Source organism: Pleurodeles waltl, chromosome 3_2 (genome assembly GCF_031143425.1).
Source record: "Pleurodeles waltl isolate 20211129_DDA chromosome 3_2, aPleWal1.hap1.20221129, whole genome shotgun sequence".
NCBI classification, from domain to species: Eukaryota; Metazoa; Chordata; class Amphibia; order Caudata; family Salamandridae; genus Pleurodeles; species Pleurodeles waltl.
In genome coordinates, this window is record NC_090441.1 from 36,383,705 (window position 1) to 36,405,046 (window position 21,342).

General features: G+C 45.6%; 1 protein-coding gene across 1 annotated transcript in view; it reads right to left on the reverse strand.

Annotated features, from left to right (window-relative positions):
• The window catches only part of P2RX1 (purinergic receptor P2X 1), a 450,021-nt gene that overhangs the window by 366,310 nt on the left and 62,369 nt on the right, over positions 1–21,342 (reverse strand). Inside the window, exon 2 of the mRNA XM_069226686.1 lies at positions 4,698–4,845. Coding sequence (XP_069082787.1) covers positions 4,698–4,845 — 148 coding nt within the window. The remainder of the gene's footprint in view (positions 1–4,697; positions 4,846–21,342) is intronic.

Genomic DNA, 21,342 nt, shown 5'->3' on the forward strand with positions numbered 1-21,342 from the left:
ATGCACAAACTTGGCATGAAAGGTACAAGCTTAATTTAGTCAAGTCTAAAACGACAATTGATGAATGGAAATTTCAAATGAACTTTTAATCCAATAACACTCAAATAGAGATACATAGAAATAAAATGTGTTGGTGACACACGTGAAAACATACAGTCAACGTGGTAAAAGAAGCAAATAAAATTCAAAGCAATAGTGCAAGCATAATAAAGCATTCAAAACAGAAGTGGTAATGAAAGGGGCAGTTTTAGAGGAAACTGACCACAAATACAAAAGAAAGCGCAGGACAGGCTATGAATCTATGCCGGATGTTCTCTTTCATAAAAATAAAACTTTGAGGAAAGTGAAATGCATGAATGTTCATGCGATGAGTACACTGTACTGTGAAACGATGGGTTTGAGCATCAGCCCATCACGATAAAGCTAGATCTCTACAGAGAGGTGTGGTTGCACCACAAAACACCATCTCTTCGTTGCTGTAAAGCTTCTTTTTCTGGAGCAAATTTATGATTTGGCTCTTTATCGCGGATGTACACATACATTTTCAGATGCAGTTTGTGTACTCTGTAATATTGCAGAGAATGTGCAGGCTACAAACTTTCCTCTTTCCCTGTCGAATGAGCTTTCTATCGTTGTATACAACTATGAAGTCTAATCGCGTGTGTCGTAGCTCTGTTTCAGTTTATGTAGTTTGCTTGATTCAGTTTATGTAGTTTTCTAAACAAAACCCTCTGCTGTCACATCAGGGGCCCAGTCAGACCAAAACATTGTTTTTTTGAGAGCAGTGCTTATGGACAAACTTCTAGCTGTAGCGGCGAAGACGCCTTCAGAGCCGGAGTCAAATTTTTGTGTGTGCTCTCCAGTCGCGGCTGGCAGCGGGGCAAAGTGGTGGGGCGGGGGAAGGTGAACAAAAAAAAATAATTTACCTTGAACCCGCTGCACTGCTCCTCTGCTGGACTACTGACTCCAGGCACAGACTCCCAGCATGCCCTGCGGCCAGTCCTAATGATTCTCTCATGCATGAGAGCAGCGTTAGCATTGGCCTGAGCAACCTGGCTTTGCACTCCCAGGCAGACTGGGAGCCTGGGCCTGCTGTCTCCAACCTGCCAACACAGTGCTGGGTTGGAGAGAGCTCAATGCGCATGTGTGTTTGGCTGCTCTGAGACGGCCGGCCAAACACATTTGCGTACTGAGCGGAGTGCTCATAACTCCACCCGGTGCCTGCCATCCCCCATGGCCAGCCCCTTTAAAAATAAAACAATAATAAACATTATTTATTATTGTTTTATTTTTTAAGTTTTGATGCTGCTGGTGGTGGGGGGCGATGCTCCTCTACCATAGCGGAGAAGGCACCTCTGCTGTGCTATCTTCACTAGTCTGGTACATTGGAGAATGTGCGTTTAAATATTCAAGTCAACAGTAGAGGTAGTTCACACACTTGGGTCAAGCCTTTTCTGGGCATCGTAGGCTTTGTAATCTTGGCAAGTGGAGTGGCGTGGGTAGTAAGCAGCAAGTCAGCAGCAAGTAAGCAGTAAGCAGCAACTAAAAAGAGCAACTACAAGTAACAATAAGGAACAATAAGAAATAACAAGTAATAACAAGCAACAAGCAGCAAGCAGCGGTCTGCACGGGAGTATCATTGAAGTAGCAGGTTTAGGTCCTGCTACAGTTGGAGAAGTTGCAGAAGCGGCCCGACCAGGATCGGGTGGGGCTTGCAGCCAGAGTGTGCTTGCCGCAGTGTTTATTAGTCAGCAGCCAACAGCAGTCATCAGCGGGTCACTCTTTGCCTACAAGTCATGGGCTCCCCCTAAGCGTCAATATCGCCCTCCTAACAGTCCTTCAGTGTCCTGGCAGTACCCTGTGGCTTTAATCATAACACTGAGGATTGCCTTTAGTGCTGTGTGCATCCTAAGAAAAAAATCCCTGCAAGCAAATCTAGTCTCTTCTAAATTGCATGTTAAATTAAGATTCCAGGGCCTTTCAGATTAGCCTGTTCATGTCCCTCTCCATGTTAGTTGAAGGGCAGTATCTACAAAAGCAAGGGGGAGGTGAGGCGGCACTAGAAGAGGCTATGAGAGGTTCCCCATCCCTCTTCATAAGTTTTCAATATCTCACCGCACAGCATGCTCGTGCCCCTCCCCCAAGGTAGTCGCATAAGTAAGGGGGAGGTGAGGCAGTGCTAGTAGAGGACTGTAGAAGCTGTCTGCCCTTTTGCCCAGCCCCCAGGAGGAAACCTGATGAGGTTGGGCAAGATGCAAAAGGAACGAGCCCCAGCTTCAAGGCACCGGAAGAACAAGGTGGACAGGGCAAGCCCTCCTCGGGGGAACAGGTGTCCTTCATCTCCATTGTTCGAGACCAGCCAACAAACCACCCTTCTAATGGCACTCTTACATGTGCCTGCACCTAGCAGCGCCACCAGGGTTTGTAAACATCCTGCCCCATTAGCTGTTTCAACCCCCCTAAAGGTGGCTTTATTGGACAAAAAAAGTTCTGTTGGGCATAGTGGACTCTGTGTTGCAACCCTCCTGGATTTCCTCAAAAAGCCATCTGTGGCACCCAGTTCAGTTTCTCCTGCAAGAAGGGGCAACCAAGTAGTCTCCAGAACTCTGGCACAGAGGAGAGAAAGACTGATGCAACTAAAATTCCAGGCTGTAGTGCACCCCTCCTCACCGACAGGGTTGACCCAGGACTGCAAAACAGCCTTTAGCCCTGAAGCCAGGGAGGCTGCAGTTGAGATGCCTTGACCTTGGAATCTTGATGTCAATTCGATCACAATGCCTCTCCCGTCAATCATTTCCAAAGACAGCAGCATCACTTTGAAGCAAAGAGATTGCTGTGGTATTAAGAACCCCATTTCTGAAGTCTCCTGGAACAACCCTTCCTCTTGAATCCCAGCATGTTATATTTAGACCTTTACTAAATCGCGTGGAGCACAACCACCAATCCAGGTACTGTTCACAATTGGCAACCAATTATTACCGTGGCCCAATCCCAGAGACAAGCATTCACTGTCTTTTCAGTCCCCCAATGGCCCAATTTACTTGGGCATCATCTGGGACCATAATCCCACTTTCGCCCGCAAAACTGTCTATACTGGAGCGCTCAGGAAACACCATATGAGACCCGGTGACATGGAACTAAACAATCAATATCTTTTGGAACTGTCTCTTCACCTTACAGACCCAACTTGCAGCTCACCAATGTGCGGCAAAACAGCTCAGGAAACAAATTTGGTCACCTCCAAGGCTATCTGGCCTCAATTAATGCAAACATTTCAATATACAGATTCCGCACTAAGACCCATATTTATACTTTTTAGCGCTGCATTTGCATCATTTTCTGATGCAAAATCAGCGCAAACAGTTCGCGCCACCTTTGCATAAAAAAATTACCCAAATGCGGTACTAAAAAAGTATAAATATGGGCCTAAATTAACACTCCGATAAATTGGACCTCTGAGTCGACCTTTTGAATTTACTGGCAGTCTTTACTGCAGGGATCAACAACAAGTTTTACAATCTAAATAAATTGATTCTCAGAGCACAGTCGACCGCAAGTTTCACGCAGTCGGCCTACTGTTGTTCCCCTAATATAGACGGTCTGACATCACTCCTGAACTTTCTCAACACCATTTTCTCTGATATCAAGGAGTTGACTGGTGGCCCTAAACAACATCATTAAACAATCTGAGTGAGTTCTCTGCAAAACCATGCACCCCATAACATCCATCCTGCAGAGACGCAACATCATATTTATCAGTTCAAGCCTCGGACTAGAAGCTCCCCTGCCGACGATGTGTCCATGTGGGTCAATAACATTGCCAGCACGCCAGCATGCGTAGGTTTGTCAACAAGTATTCATCCGCAATCAATAAACTAAAGCCCGGACACCCAGACTGCCCCCTGAAAACAACAGGTCGGAGAAACACCAGCAGCCACGTCCCATTAGTAATAGGGAGAGGAAGAGACTCTGCAAAAAATGGAACAAGATAAGTGGGACCTCTACCGCCACCTGCAACCTGCTTCAATTATCTGCAAAGTCAAGGAAAGGATCCACCCAGTCCAATGATGCGGCAAATGACCCACATATGCCATTGCATGCGCCATCTTCACTCCCCACTAAAGATCAAGTATTAGCCAACTCCCAAACGGCTCTAGCAGGTCCTTCTGACAATGGACCGGACCAGTCATCCAGTCAATCTGGCACAATTTCTGATGCAGTAAGGATACTGTCTCTATCTACGGGCCCATGTGAGCCTCGGCAGTTGAGAAACCAAGTTTCTCCGGCTGATCAAACTAGGTCCTTGACCTTGGTCAGCCGGGATTAATTTCGGGTACAGAAAGATTCACTACGGGTGGTGATAACTAGGTCTCTGCAACCTTTGAGCCACCAACGGGTCCCAGTTCAAAGAAAAATAGTTCTCACAGGCACACCAGGCAGCTTTCCTGTGTCCACCCCGACAATCACCAATCCCCCTAGGACACCTTGTGGTCAACAACAAGCATCCTCGGACCCTTTTAACACCAAGCTGCTGTTTAACCCAGAATGTCTTTCGCAAGGCTCCCATGACATCATAATATAGACAACTGGCCTTGCTCTGCAACTCAGTCGGGACAAAGCAACATTAAAATGCATTGAAAGTAATTGCAAGCAATATCTATCAAAAAGCAAGGTGCATTAGCCTCTGTTCTTCTTACCTGGGGTGGGAACACATAATCTGCAGCATCCAAGAGCTGTGGACCCAGATCCCGGACATCGATAAGCGCGATACCTTTCAGCTTTATATTCACAGAACTGATGAGGTCTCCTTTAGACTGGTAGCCTTTTTCATAGATGAAAACCCACCTGGATAAAAAAATACAAACATATATGTTGTCACACCACCTGAGCGCACATATTATATGCTGAATACTCCACAAGAATATTATCTGGTTCGTTAAATGTGACCACAAATCTAGAACCTTATTTTGCAGTGAGAGAGCTTGTTTCTGTGTAGGAAGACAAATTCTGCTGCTTAACATACATGGGCTTAAATAGTGGATTAAGAATGGCAGAGAACTAGAGTTTCTGAAGGACTTGGTTTACAAAGGTCGATTTCTTTGAGTACTCATATGCATACAACCTGCACTTGTAGAAATGATCGTGCAAATTATCACACATTTGGACATGTAGTTTTTGGCACTGTTACTCCATAGTGAAATTATTTTCACCGGAGCAACCCTTCCTCTCCCCATCCTTCTGAAATACAGGGATTTTCTTCGCCATTCCCACAATGGACGCAGGTATAATACTGCTTAGCGAGGAGTAACTTTGTGTTTATTTCTAGAGTGACATGCACTCACAAACTCACCCAAACTCAACATTTGTAAATGGCATATTGGTAGGTGGTATTTCTGTATTCACAAGGGGACATTGTATACTTACATTCCGACCATTCATGATTCTAGGAGTCACGTTTGGAAATTTTCATGCGTAAAGTGAATATTTTGTGCATCTCCATTAAACTTAGGTGTGCAAAATGTTTGATTAGACCACCTTCAATAAGTACAACACCGAAGAGATTAATAAAGGCAGCGTCACTCTACATGCTCATGTATTAGGTACTGCCACAGTTTTGTGATCATCCGTAACCCTGCAAGCTTCACCATCTTCAAGACTTAGAGCTTCCCCTCCAACACCTACTGACAAACTCCCCTGCGTACCAAGAAAGCAGCTGGTATATTCCCTCCTTAAAGCAATTGGCGCATCGTGTATTTAGTTTTGAGCCTTCTACGCTGATGTTATGTTCATGCATTTTGATGTACAGTTTCCACAATATTAACTAATAAAAAGAATCAGCTATAGAGATTTGCATATGACTTCTTCATCATTACGATTACGACCTTGTATTACGATCATCGTGTATTCAGCAGAGTTTTGTCTATGCACTGGATCTAGTTCATCGCAGTGCCATGCTAAACTTGGTGGCATAAGGCCACATCCACTGCCTGCAGGTTTTTTGAGTTATAAAAGTTAATTAATCAAATTTAATTAATTATATAACTCACACCTATTTCACCTATGGCTGCATTTCTTCGGAGCAAACATTTAAAGAAACTACGTGCACTACCTCTGTATTATTATTCTGGATCTTGTAAACTCTGCAGAGAAGTTCTTAGATTGTCAACACATCACCAGAAGCCAAAATGGTACCAGACTGAGCGTTCAAAAATGCAAGAAATGATAATGTCTTCTCATTTTATATGTTTTAACTAAAAAATATAAACATCACTCTCTTTCCATCTCCATTTCAATTGAAAAAGGAGCTAAAAACCATTCCAGGAACACGTCCATCATAGCTAGCAACAAAATGTTGTGTGGCCTACACACCTGAGGATCAGACCGAGAAACTAATTTCTCTCTCACTGACATTCCACCTTTTCACACCGTGTTCTACATTTATGAATCATTTCTTCCCGGTTCTCCTCCTCCAGACATACAAAACACTCTCCTGTTTTTATACCTTGGCTTGGTTTGTGAATGCACATAACTGTGCAAACTGGTAAATGGGCAGGCCCTATTAACCACCTGACAATAGCTAACACAGACATTATATCAGAAACACCATTTGGAAAGATGGCATTCATGACTAGAAGGTATTACGAGTTAGGTTTTTATCAAATTGTGAAAAATCCAGAGAAGAAAGTACCCATTTGGAGAGTCTGAATTGCCTCTCTACTTGTGTGTCAGTCCTGGTGTTTTTCAACTTACATGGACCAAATGGATACACTGAGAACAGTTCAGAGAAGCCGACAGACCCTGTTGAAGTTTACATGTGATACCTTAAGTAGTCTCAAGAAAGACCAAAATCTGCTCTAAGGCCAGAGGAAGAACAGACGTTCCATTAAGGGCCCATCTATGTTGGGAATTAGAAACAGAAAGAAGGAACCGACTGATGGCCTGAGACTTTGCCATTCAAGCCCAGTACATCAACGTGCATCCTCAAATATTCCCCTTGAATACACTCTCTCCCTCCACATATCCACGTTTCTGCTGTACTGCTAAAAAACAAGATTTTCTTCTGAACCACACAGGCCGTATGTGTGATGATGAGACTAGATACGGGTTAGAAAGAGCAGATTTAACCAGCGAAAACAATGTATGTCCTTAAAGACATGGCAGAACAGTTTGAAAAAAGGTGTTACTAAGTTTAAACCAACAATTGATCGAAATAAATGTTTCACTTACCATCCTGAGCGGTAATCACCAATAGTTTCAATTGTCCCAGCAGTCACTAGGAAAGTGCTTGCCATCTTAATAGCAAAATCATTAGTGAGGTTCTCTTAATGGCCTGGTCACTTGCAGAATGATATGGATTTCCCTAATGGCTTAAGAGCTAGACTTTTAGTACAGTACGAAGAGGTGTTTTGTCTTATGGAGTAGTGTGGCGTGGTGTGGTAGCTGTGTCCTCTTATGCACTACCTGTTTTCCTAAGGTTGCTGCAGAAAGAATGAAAAGATGAATAGGATTTTACTTCTCCTTGGATGAATGTCATGAAATACTAGTTCACTTTTTGATTTCCCCACTGCAATGCCACATGGTGCTTGGTAAAACCTGTACACCTGCAGCACACAAAGTTAGATGTTCCCATATATCCTCACATGCATAGGCAGACAGGGCAGCTGTCTGGTAGCATAAAGACTTCTTTGGACATTCCAAAAGCTTCACTGGAATTCATTCTGCCCATTGCTTACCATTGGTTTTGTGGTTCATAACTCACATTTGCGCGGTTTCTATTTTTTGGCTTTATTTGTTTTAGGCTGTGCAGCTTGAGTTAGCCTATTCTGCGGATGCTGGAAACGACCCTTTCTACAGGTTTATCCCCAAAGTTTTGCCTTTCTCCTCCTATTTTTCTGACCCTCTTTTTGTTGACATTAGGACTCTGGGCACTTTACCACTGCTAGTCAGTGCTAATGTGCATGTGCTCTCTCCCCTATTGGCTTACACCTATTTGGCTTATTTAATTTACCAGTAAGTCCATTGTAAAGTGGTATACCATATACCCAGGGCCGGTAAATTAAATGCTACTAGTGGGCCTGCAGCACAGATTGCCCCAACCCCAAACGTAGCCTTTCAAACTTGTTTCAGGCCTGACACTGCAGTGCCTGCGTTCGCAATTACTGCCACATTGACTTGGCAAGTCAAACTATTTGCCAAGGTCTGAACTCCCTTTTTACTAGGCCTAGGCGGAGTTCTACTACGTGGAACTCCGCGAAGTGCCGAAAAAACTCAGCAGCGCTACGCGGAGTTCTGCAAGCGGTGGAGTTTGGGTAAGGGACGCTGTTTGCACCGATTTTCAGTGAGGGAGTGTAAACAGTGCGAACAACATCACGCGGAGCACTAGAGGGCGCTAACTTCTTTTTGCCGCTCAAGTAGATTTTATACTCGAGCAGCAGCTTACTCATCATGACCGGTCGCAGCCACGATGAGAGCGAGTGAGAGAAAAAAACTCAGTTTTTCAGAACTCCGCACACAGTGCAGAGTGGAGAAAACTCCACAAACTCTGCCAGCGGGGCGGAATTCTTCACCCACCCCTACATTTTACTACACCTAAGACACCCCTAAGGTATAGATAGCCCTATGGGCAGGGTGCTGTGTACATAAAAGGTAGGACATATATGTTTATGTGTTACATGTCTTCGTAGTCCAAACAGCCTATTTTGTTTTTTACTGCTGTGAGTGCTGCTCCTCTCATAGGTTTACATTGGGAATTCCCTTATATATGTATAAGTGGTAATTCCTGATTTGTGAGGAGTGGCGTGGGCATGGTAGCAATGAATCCTGGTTACTGGTGTATGTGGATTTTACATTACTATTTTAGAAATGCCACTTTTAGAAAGTGGGCATTTCTCTTTGCTTATAACTCTAGTGCTTTGCAGCCTGACTTCAAACAACATCTGAGGCAGAGTGACACTCCAATTGGTACATACTTCCCAGACAACCATCACACAGGAGGGGCTGGGTGTCACAGAAGAGGCATCTGCATACTGATAGTCATCCTGGGCTGGGTAGAGGTAGGGACATTCACACCTTACATGTGAATAGGCTGTGTCCTGCCCTCACAATGGGCTGAATACCTCCTACTGATGTCTGGAGCCAGGGATGGAATTAAAAGGGGACATTGTGCACTTAAGGTTGTTTTGAAGTGCCCCCTCGATCAAAGACATTTTGAGTATAAGTACAGGGATTGCAAGTGTTTTTAGACACTGTGTGGGACTTGTAACCAGATGCTGCTGGCTCAGCATCCAGCACACTGCCAAGGGACTATTGTGCTGCCAGGCGGAACCGCCATTTGGACTCCTTGCCTTATTGGACTAGTCTGCTGACTACTGATTGTTGGACTGCAGAAGGGACTGCCACTTTGCACTTGCTGCCTTATGTGCTGTCCTGCTGCCTGCCCTGTGCGTGTGCCCCGAGTGCTCTCCAAGGGCACGTTGGCTCTTGCTGCATCAGCACATGGTAAGCACTGCAGCTTTTCACTTCTCCTGGGCGAGATCAACAAATGTTGGGCATTGCCGCCTTTTTTGCCAATGAGATGGCAAGAAGTGCATGTGGAGCACTTCCTACCTTCCAAGATTGGTGCATGTGTTCTCTCTCTCCGAGGGGTCCCAATGCTTGGCAACTGGAAGGTGAAGGTCCTACGGTGTAGTACATACAGAGCGCTTGGTTTTGTCTGCCCTGAGACATGGGCTGTAGTCATGGCCCAGTGCATGGCGGGCAGTCATTCCTCAATGAGAGGAACTTGTATGGCAGTCCAGCATGGCCCCTCTTGCGGGGGCTGCCATGCCAACGATGCGTCGCCTGGACAACATGAGTGAATCTGCCTACGTCGGGGCCTGGCCGACCCCACCCAAATGGAAGCAAGTGTGCTCTGCATGGGTCACCACTCCCGAGACCTGCCTCCATTGCTGGGAGAGGACTTCCTGAGGTTGGCCCAGTCGGCCCTTTTACCTGCTAGGTAGTGTGAGGCTCACAGGAATTTGCATCGGTGACGAAGTCATCTCACGGTCCTTCACGGACAGCCAGTCTTGGGGCTGAGCTTCACTGTGTGGCAGCTGTCTCATGCACTTGTGAATAGCTGCCTTTGTGCCCCCTACATGCAGGGGACCCAGTGAGGTATCCCCACTTTTATCTTCAGTGTGTGGGCCCCCTCGCACATGTTGCCCATACCTTTGGGGCCTGGATAAGTTGAATCAGGCAGCAGGAAGGAGAAGGAACCCTTGATGGAGGTCCTGAACATCTTGCTGATGTTGCCTTGGATTACCATCTTCACTGTTGTTGGTGTGCAGATGTTCCTGTAGCCTGCAGCTGGTGCTCACATTACCACATAACCTATAATAAAAGTGCAGGTGCACTGTATATATGTGTTTAGATAACTCAGGTATTGCTGATAACATTTGGAGACCATAGTGATGATTTATGTTTGGTAATGCTTTGGTGATTCATGTGTTTTCTCTCCCTAATCTAACTGCTGCATTTCATGATCTGATATTATGGTGTATATCGTTTTGCCTTCTCAAGATAACGAGCATACTTCAGGACCTGCCTTGTGTGCATAGGGAGGGTGTTTTTCATGATGTGTGTAACTTACAAGTTTTATCTTATTGCACCAACTGTGATGGTCCTGCAATTGCCCAGTGGGCAAGGTAATGTATGATTCATGTCATGTTTGGTTTATGATTTATATACAATACATTCTATTTTTATATAACATTGTGTGGAGTCTCTTTTTTGGTGTATTTATTGTGTCACAGGAGTGGGTGGATTGTGCAAACGCTTTCCACATTGCCTCTGGGATAAGCCTTACTGCTCTGGCCAAGCTACCAAGAGGTTGAGCAGGGGTTACCTTGGGTGTGTAGCTTCCTTACCCTGACTAGAGTGGGGAGTTCTGCCTGGCTGAGGTGCATACCCTAGCCAACCAGAAACCCCATTTCTAACAGTAGAGAATAGCCTGTGTACTATATACTTCCATGAGTGCTCACTTTCTGTAAACAGGCCTATACATTTTCTTATTGTCACATTTGCTGTGCATTCAAAGACAGAGGTCAACTGTCAGGCTCTGTCTTTCAAGGGAGCTTGGTGTTTGCTTGTTTTCCTTGATTTCAAAGATATAGGATTTATGTCACCATCTTGCTGGCTATGGGAAAGGAAAGGCTTTTTTTCTAGCACACAACAAATTTGAATGTCTGTAAACAAACTGTGTAAATATTTCAGAATATATCAGAATTAGGAAAGCACAAATGAAGCACTTTTTTGTAATTCTGAAGTGTTGCGGAAACAATTATTTTAATACGATCATAACAAATCAATATACCAAGTGATGCCATTTCCACATATTATCGTTTGTGCACTGCAAAGCATCATCAGTAAAACTGCATGTGCAAATGTAATGGTCATTTTAATGAAAAAAGTGTGCTACCACATCATGCACACTCCACTCTACTCTCCACCACTCTATGCCACAACAATCTAAAACACCCTAACCACTCCACAACATTCTACAAAACTCTACTCCACTGTACACAATTGCCTCTGTGCCACTTTACCTTATTCTATGTCACTCTCCTCTCCTCTCTATGACTCACTACTCCACTCTACTCCACTCTTCCACACTACACCACTTCATTTATGTCACTCTATGGCACTCCACTTTACTCCACTTGACTCCACCTCACTCTACTACACTCTACTTGAGTCCACAACACTCCACTCCAATCGACTCGACTCAAATCCACTCTACAACAATCCACTCTACGACACACCACTCCACTCCCCTCTACAACACTCTAGTCCACTCCACTCTATGAAATTCCACTCCAAGAAACTCTCTTCTATGCCACCAACTTTTGGCCATGCTGAACAGCACCCATGCTGGTGTGCAACATGGTTAAACACATTGGCAACCCTGCTAGCTCTTGCATAGGCAAAACCTATTGGCGTTGCCAAAGCTTGTTAGTTTTGGCTTGCCTCAGCAGCTATCTGCTAGCCCTACTGCTACAAATTACTTAAAATATAAGTAGTGGGCTTTTAGGCCCTCATTATGACATTGGCGGCAAATGGTGCCTACCGCCACGGTGACGGCCGCCAACATACTGTCGCCGTAGCTACCAGCCACCCACCTGCATTATGATCCTCGATGGGATTTCGACAGATAGCTGGCGGAATACCATAGACGGTAATGGCGGCAGACAGCAGTAAGGTGACAGCAGAGCCACGCCAGCAAAACACCGCCTACAGTATCATGAGCAATGATACGGCCTGGCAGTGTTCTGCTGGCGGATGCTGCTGCTGATAGCAGCGCCGCGTCCCGTCTCCTGCCGGAAGACCCTCTGCAAGCAGGTAGGTCGGGTTCTTTGACAGGAGACAGGGGTGGGGGGTGTTATGTGCATATGTGACAGTGTTGTGTGTGTGTGGAAGGGGGTGTGTTTGTTTTTGTATGCGTGCATGCAGGTGTGTCGCTTGAATGCGTGCGAGATTGACTGAATGTGAGTGTACGTGTATGTTATGTGTTGTGAATGCGTGTGCGCGACAATGTATGTTGGTGTGTGTTGCGGTGTGTGGGTGTGTATGAGTGCATGCGTGGGTTGATGTGGGTATGCGTGTGTGTATGATTGTGTAAGTGTGCGCATGTGGGTCTGTAAATGTGGGGGGGCGAGAGAGGGAGGGTGAAGGTGGGGGAAGAATATGAGGAGGGGGAAGGGGGCGGGTGAGACCCCCTACCAGTGCCAGGGAAGGAATTCCCTGGCACTGATAGTGCCTACCACCATGGTTTTCGTGGCGGTAGGCTTGCCACAAAAACCATGGCGGTAGGTGGGGTCATAATCCCGAGAGAAGGATTGTGACGGCTGCCTGGCTGGAGACCGAAGTCTCCAGCCCAGCGACCTTTACCACCCTGATGGCTGGAGTGATACATTGGCAGTTTGGCTTGAGCCAAAACGCCAATGTCATAATTTGGGAAAAGGTACCGCCAGCCTGTTGGCAGTACCTTTCCCCAAATTACCGCCGACCATCATGGTCGTAATGAGGGCCTTAGTCCACCAGAGGTGCTCTTGCATAGGCAAAACCTATTGGCTTTGCCAATGCTTGTTAGTTCTGGCTTGACACAGCAGCTATTTGCTAGCCCTACTGCTACAAATTACCTAAAGTATAAGGAGTGGGCTTTTAGTCCACCAGAGGTGCTCTTGCATAGGCGAAACCTATTGGCTTTGCCAATGCTTGTTAGTTCTGGTTTGACACAGCAGCTATTTGCTAGCGCTATTGCTACAAATTACTTAATGTATAAGGAGTGGGCTTTTAGCCCAGCCAGAAGAGTAGTGCTGTCTCTCTCCCTACTATTGGATGTTTGGTGTGTAATTGTGCCCCCTAGGGCGTACTTACATTGTAATGCATACGAGGGACATCTAAAAAATATATTGAATCATCGAACATTAAAGTATTTATCTATTAGATGGATTGTAGACAAAAAACAGCGATTTCAGTTTTGATTTTTTAATGCAGCAGGCTCCTCTTTAATGATCTATTTCTTTGGTAATGATTGACTACCATCTGGTTATAGCAGACAACTGACGTGCATATTCATTCGTGCACACAGAGGCCATTTCTATGCTTTGCTGCAGTCAAGCTGCTCAACTGTGTACAGAGCTGGTGTTATCCGTGGGTGATTGCCCTTGCTGTATGTTGACTTTCCATGAATGACTTTAAAATATAAATATTTCTTTGGCAACATTCTACAGGGGTTTTTCCATAGCTAGGAGCAAATGCCTACAGAACAGGACTGAACGGGCTCTGACCGTTGCCCCGACACAGACACGACGACTTTTCCACTACAGAACTAATTCAGAAAAGCCGAATTCAAAATGTTGAGATAACCAATATTATCTCTCTTCCCCGTCCGATAATGTCATGCTATGCATCTCGAAGCGCGGGAAGGAGGCTATATTGTTTGCAAAACTCAGCAGAGGGGCAGGAACAGACCTGCTGAAAATGTAGTTAAAATCTTAGCTCTGCCATGAAAAATGCCTCACGGAGGTGAGCTGCTTAAAGGGACATCGTTCTCAAGGTTCAGCCAGTAGTAGTATATAGATAGCTTGCGCGTCCCTTCCCCTGCCGTTCCAGATATTACGTACGTTGTTTGGTGCTATCCTATTGGAAATCTCTTGAAAATTGAGTTGAGACATTTACTTCTGGGAAGCGGTACTCTCAAATGGACGTCATTTAGGGATCTCCAGGGGTCTCAGCAGCGACCCCTGGCTTGCTATTTGCTACCCCTGCCACTGCCTTCAGAGGTGGCAAATTCAGTGGCAGGACCCCAGTGGCATCTGGTCCTTATGGACGTCAGTTGGGACTCCGCTCTCTTAGTTTTCTGTCATTTTTTTTATTACACTAATAGTGAAACAAAATATTATTCACTATTAGTGTAATAAAAATGTCAACGTGCACTTCCATGACACCTGAGGTTAGTAAAAATGCTTTTAAATGTATGTTGTGTGCACACTTGCAGGTGAGAGTGTGTTTATGTGAGAGTGTGTGAATTTGTGTGTATGTGTAAGTATGTGTACGTGAACGAAAGTGGAGGTCAAAGGGCACTTCCGCTATCCCTGGCATTTTGGTGAATTGAGCCTATGTACTCTCAGTCAAGGCATTGTAAGAATGTCATCTGCAAATCTGTGGTTCGTTTTAAACAAGGACTATTTATTAGGTTTGGCTTGACAGCACAGTTGTCTGAAGACTTATGTTACCCATTTTTAGGTCGAGCCTGGGAGAGCATGCGCTCTCGCTTGCAAGGCTCTTGTGTCTGATAATGGGTTTGGAACCCACCCACAGCTTACCATTCATTGTCACAACTGTCGCATTTCTTTCCTGCCTTCTCATTTGGCAGCACTTGCCATGTGTCACTTCCTTTTATTGCTGTAGCGCACGGACCAAATACTGATTAATTAACTTTGATAAGTTCCCCTCCACTGGCCAGCTATACTATTTTTGCAGTTTTATAGCGCAAACTCAACTCGAAGGTGTTAGAGCGCTTTACATTACCACCAATTATGCCACACAAGGACACATTCTTTTTTTGCTAGACACAGAGACAGGTTCAGATTAGGATCACAATTCGACCCTGTCACCCCCCAAAAAAGTGGCCCCACATTTCCAAATCGTTAATATTTTGTTTTTGTAGTTTTATATAGCATGAACTCATCCCAAAGGCACTGGAGCAATAACCATGCGCACCAGTTCCATTTCACAAGGTCAAATTCATTTTTATATTAGGTAGGATATTAAGTGATTTGCAGAGAATCACTAGATGTTGAATTGCCGCCAGAACGCGAACATGCTTTCCCAGTTCCAACATCAGCAACTCTGAGACCATAATGATACAATCAGGTTTTTTTCCTCTGGGAAAGGTCACAACACAGCAAGGCCTTTGCCCACACTCCCCTACCTCTTCACCCCTCCACCAAGGCCTAAAGGACACTGGGACCGAGGTGACAACACCTGACCCCATAACAAGCACATGCCTCATATTCACCTCCTTCCCAGCCCACTACAGCCTCAGGGTATGACCTGGCAGGGAAGAGGATGAAGTAAAACACTGGGCTGCTGCTACTTTTGGCAAGCGGGGGGGACTAGACAAGAATGTCCCCCTTGCAAGACCCCTTAATATTCTCACTCTCCCCATGTCCACCATGGGCTGAAAGTGATGACCCAGCAGGGGGACTGCTTCTTGGCCGGGCCGACAGGGGGTCGAGGTGAGAATGCCCTAAGAGCCAGAACACCAACTCCCCCACAAATCCTCAGTTTGACAGCATGACAGGGGAGTGCCCATGCTAATGGTGACACATTATAGTGGTCTGGCGGGGACCGGGAAGAGGACATTAAGCCTCCCTAGGCTGGTTTACAGAAGCCCTACAGGCTGATGGACCAGAGGCACAGGCCCATCGGCCAATGCCCGACTACCCTCCTTCCCCATCCAACCCTGCACAGAGAGATGAAGTGATTTGCCCAGAGTCAAAGGATGTTCAGTTGATGCAGACACTCGAAGATGGTTCATCATCTCTAAATTCGGCAGCCCTGGTACTTACACCGCTTCTTCTTAAGCTACTTGCGCTGAAATTCAGGTCCATTTATGTGGTATGAAGCGGCAATGCTGCATCATAGCTCTTAAATCCTTACACCCTCTCCCTGTTTCCTCTCATCCGATCCTTGATATTGTTTTTTGCAGCTCTGTGTATTGCTCAAAGTTCACTGAACTTTTGTTTACTTTTATGTTTGCCGTGGTTGCCTACAGCACCTTCTGCTATTCTGCTAATAATTTCAATTTGATTATAAAATAATTTAAATATACTTGCTGTTTTATGTGCGGATGACAAGGTTATTCTCTACTCCAGTACTTTGGGAAAATATCAAAAGTTATATGAATCAATAAAATCTTTACAAGTTTTCTTCCGGACTTGCTGGGATTTCTTACACGAAACATACACCGGGGTTCAGAGGGGAACTCAAACTACGCTGTGCCCTTTTGATAGAGTGACTTGGGGGAGCCCCTGGGCCCAGAAATCAAGCAATCTGTGAGTTAACCACCACACCCACCAACAAAATCAGGTTCAATGACATTCCTTAATTTTGTGTAAAGCCCGGGAGCAATGCCGACTCTTTCCTAACATAAAACGCACAGATACGTGCGCTGCAACGCGCAATCGTCAACTGCAAATATCCGGCACATATCTCTTGCAGAGCGCATCAAACTCCCACGCACCTACCGACGGGCACACGACAAGTCTGGCCTAATTGTATATAAAGACCCTCCCCCGAAACCTTGAAATCAAGGCACAACACAAATGTCGGAACCGTATAAACTGGCCACCTAAACCACAACATAATACGAGGAGAGCTCAGGGGAGGCACCACGATGGTGAAACCGAAACCGCCGCCGCTGCAGATGGAGGGCTCAGATCCACTGCACAAAGTGACTGAAACGCTAGCTGCTCAATCTTTACAAATCAACAAGGTACTGCAGGCGATATTAGAAACGAAAACACCCCTGGAAGGAAAAATAGACGCAATGACAGTGGAAGTCACTTTACTGCGCACTGAACACCGGAAGCTGGCGGACAGAGTAACCACAGTCGAATCAACTCTAGAAACATCTCAACCAAATATTGAGGTCATGAAAACCCGAATACAACAACAGGAATCTGAGATAATACAGCTCCAAAGACGAGCGGAGGAAGCGGAGGGCCGCTCACGCCATAATAACATTAGATTCCTGGGATTCCCGGAGCGAATCGAGCTCCCTAACGCAGAGTCATTTCTGGAGTGTTGGCTAAAAGATCACATACTGAAACAGGAGGCCTCCCCTTTCCTGACGATGGATCGGACACACCGGATCCTGGGCGGACCCGCACGCCCAGGGGCCCCCCCTCGCCGATTAATAGCCAGGCTATTGAATTACCGTGACAGAGATCAAATCCTAAAGGGCTTCCGTGCGCTGGGTCCTGCTGAAACTGAAAACGTAAAAGTCACTGCCTCCCCGGACTATACAGCGGAGGTCCAACGCAAACGCGCCACTTTCACTAAAGCAAAACAGGTACTACGCGACAAGAACTTTTCATACTCCCTCATATGCCCTGCTAGACTACGCGTAGTGGATGGCGACAAAACCCACGTCTTCCCGTCCAAAGAAGATGTTTGGACTTGGATCTACGCCAAGGGCTTAGCAGACCCCACAGATAAACACACGGAGCAAAAGGAATGGCTAACACAAAAGAAGCGTAAGTAAAGGAAATTGAAACCCAGAACCGTATCACGTCCTACTGAAAAACAAGCAGCGGATTGGCAAGCTCAAGCGCTAAATGACGTCAACAGGTTCTCGAACATTCAAATACAGCACAACCGCGAATCTTGCACCACAGACTCAGACTCGATGGGGACCCTGCAGAGCCCACCCGCATCACCTCTGATCTTGGGGCCGGCGTTCACACCGCGCACCACAGACGACCTTTAAAAATAACACATAAATGCAGTGATCAACCTACTCCGTAAGACATAAACGCTATGGGCCCGCGGCCTGCGCACTCTCCGGCCTACGCAGGCACTCCCTGTCAACACCTGAGCAGACCTCACATCCCAGAATCGATCATCTCCCCCTTAACCTGCCTATGGGTGGAAGATGCACTGCCCTAATTCGCATCACACCAAGCAAATTGGAATCCCTCCGGAGACCGTGTTGTGCCTGAACGGGAGATGACGTCATCTGATTAGGCCGGACCTCGCGGCCGCCTTGGACCATATACTACAGCAGCCCCCTAACCCAGATGGGTTCACGTATGGACACAAATCGGCTCGAAACCACTCTTGCACCTATTGTGCCTGGTTATTCACACTTCTTCCTTTTTCTTCCTTTCTTCCATACTCTTCTCACTCTTAACTCCTTAAGGTATGTGCTAGTCACCCTACACTCGAGGGTTGGTCCGAATCAGAGGTGCGGGGGGCTGATGGGCGGGGGGACGCGGCAAATTCTACCTAAAAACGTGCACCGCTCGCAGTACGTACACAAAACGCTTCAATGACATACAATATTGTAACCTGGAACAGAAGGGGCTTGGCTAATCCTACTAAAAGACGCAGAGTACATGCCTATCTCAGACGCCACAAGGTGCATATAGCTGTACTACAGGAGACCCATGCCACCACACAAGAATTAAAGGAAATTAATAAGAGATGGCCGGGCACTGTCTATGGCACTAAAATATCAAAATATGCGAAGGGAGTACTGACTTGGATCGCTTCAGGGGTCCCCTACGCAGTCCAAAACACATATATAGACACAGATGGCAGATATGTCTGCCTCAGTGGAGAGCTGGATGGTAGACAATTAACCATAGCTGGTATATATGCCCAAAATTCGGGACAAGGGGAATTCCTGAGGGCCACATCTGCACAGATCTCACAAGACCCGTCCATACCAATTATCTGGGGAGGAGATTTTAAGCGCCCCTAGTAGGCGGGTATCTGAGATGCTAAGGTCCTGGATAACAGAACGGAGGCTACATGATGCATGGAGAAGTCTTCATCCCATTGACAAAGAATAATCCTTTTATTCACCGGTACCCAACCTCCACACACGGATTGATTTACTATTATGCTCGGCCACGATAACACACTTAATACACAGCGCCAATTATCTGGCCAAAACCCTATCAGATCACTGCCCCCTAATCGTCACACTGAAAAGGGGCACTCAGCTATCACGTACTCCTACTTGGCGCTTACAACCCACCTTGTTGTGCGACCCGCCCTTCCGGGAACAACTAGCTGACACCATAGCATCCTACTTCACAATCAATAATCAAACAGCCACAACACGCGCAATCGAGTGGGACGGACACAAGGCGGTAATTAGGGGCATGTGTATCGGGGCTGCAGGAGGTATTCGACGCACTTTACTCTCAGAGCTACATGACACCGAGGAGAAATTACGTAAGGCGGAATGTGAAGCGGCTTTAGCAGTACTGCTAACAATAACACGATCACACTCAAAATGGGGTCATATTGAAATCCGTTTACGAAAATTCGACTATCGACACTACACGGCGCGACCACACGCCGAGGGTGATCGTTCAAGCCGCATGTTGGCCTGGTTAGTGAAAGTTACTCAGCGGCATACTCCTATAAACGCCATTCGCCTAGATACTGGTGTGATTGTGAATACACAATCAGAAATAAATGACGCATTCAAGCAGTATTATGCAAGGTTATATCAGGCAGAACCTGCCCCACTCGCAACACAATTAAAAGATTTTTTCAGGACCTCCCATGTAAATCATCTAAAGACTGCACAAGCACTAGAGCTAGACAAACCCATAGAAAGGGACGAAATAAAGCAAGCATTACAACAACTAGCCCACAGTAAAGCCCCAGCACGTGCAACCACTCAGATATGAACCTTAACTCGAACGCAGATGATAAGTATACAAACACATGCCCTAGATATACCACTGCGAAGCTACACCCACAGGGGTACACTCCTCCTATGACAAACATACCCTGCTCGAAATTAATAACTCACACCCTGTTCGCCTCTTATGCGTGCCCCTCCCACGGTAGCCTTAGCCCCTCCATCGGATCACCAAACATTAGACCCGCAGTCATTCATCAAGCAAACTATAATCTTCATACCCCCTACTATCTATTCTCATTTCCTACTCTTCTCCTATCTCTTTTAAGTATTTCAGTTGTACTGTTTGAATGGATGCGTTTTTGTTTATGTCATAAATGAAATAAACAGATTAAAAAAAATAAAAAATAAAAACTTTTGAAAACCTTTTTTATTTTGTGATGTAATGCCTGTATTAAGACCTATAGCTATCCTTTCTTTTTCAGTTTTATATAGCGCAAACTTACTGATGGTATTGGAGCACTTTATATGAACAGCAGTTACATTACACAAGGGACATTCACATTACACAAGGGACATTCATGCATATTATTTATTTGTTTTTTTGGCACAGGGCAATTAAGTGATTTGCACAGAATCACAAGATTGTTGAGGTGACTCCAAGACTCGAACCTAGTTCCCCAATTCACATGTTGACAGCTCTGGCTGTTATGACACATCCTCTAGCCAGTTCAGCAGCAGTGTAAGCAGTAGCCTCTGGCATGTTGGGTTGGGTTAACAGGGGAAACTGCATGTGTCTTTAACAAGAGCAACCAAACTGTTTTTGAGCCACAACGTTCCTGTAGGAGGACCGAAGCTGTTTTACAGTGCTTTTTAAAATCATCCTGTTACCCACCCCTACTTCCCTGTTAGCACCCCCCAACCAATTTCCAAAGTCAAAAGCTCTCCCAAGAGTGAGCCCTGTTGGCCTTGCCAGTGCTTGTTTAACATATACTTAGGGTTGGCTTTGGCTCCGCTCAGATGAGTATTATCCTCTCAAACATTACATTGGCTGTTTGGTGTATAAATCTCTCTCTTATGGATTTGCATTGCAATGCATGAGGGACTAAATTACATCTCAAAAGTACACTGAACCATCATCATGTATTACATTCTTTATATCAAAGATGCACTGTATACAGAAAACAATCATTTTACATTATTTCACAACGGGGCGACTGACAAGTTTATGGTACATTTTAATAAAAGTGCAATCAAGAGTTTGCACAGGAACTGGCATTCGGAGGAACATGAGAAATTCTATTTGTTAAATATTGGTTGTACACATTATTCCTAGTTGCAAAGGCAAAAACCCGAAATAGAGGGCTTTATATCACACCTGGCTAGCACCTCACTAAGTGTCACAGTATTTA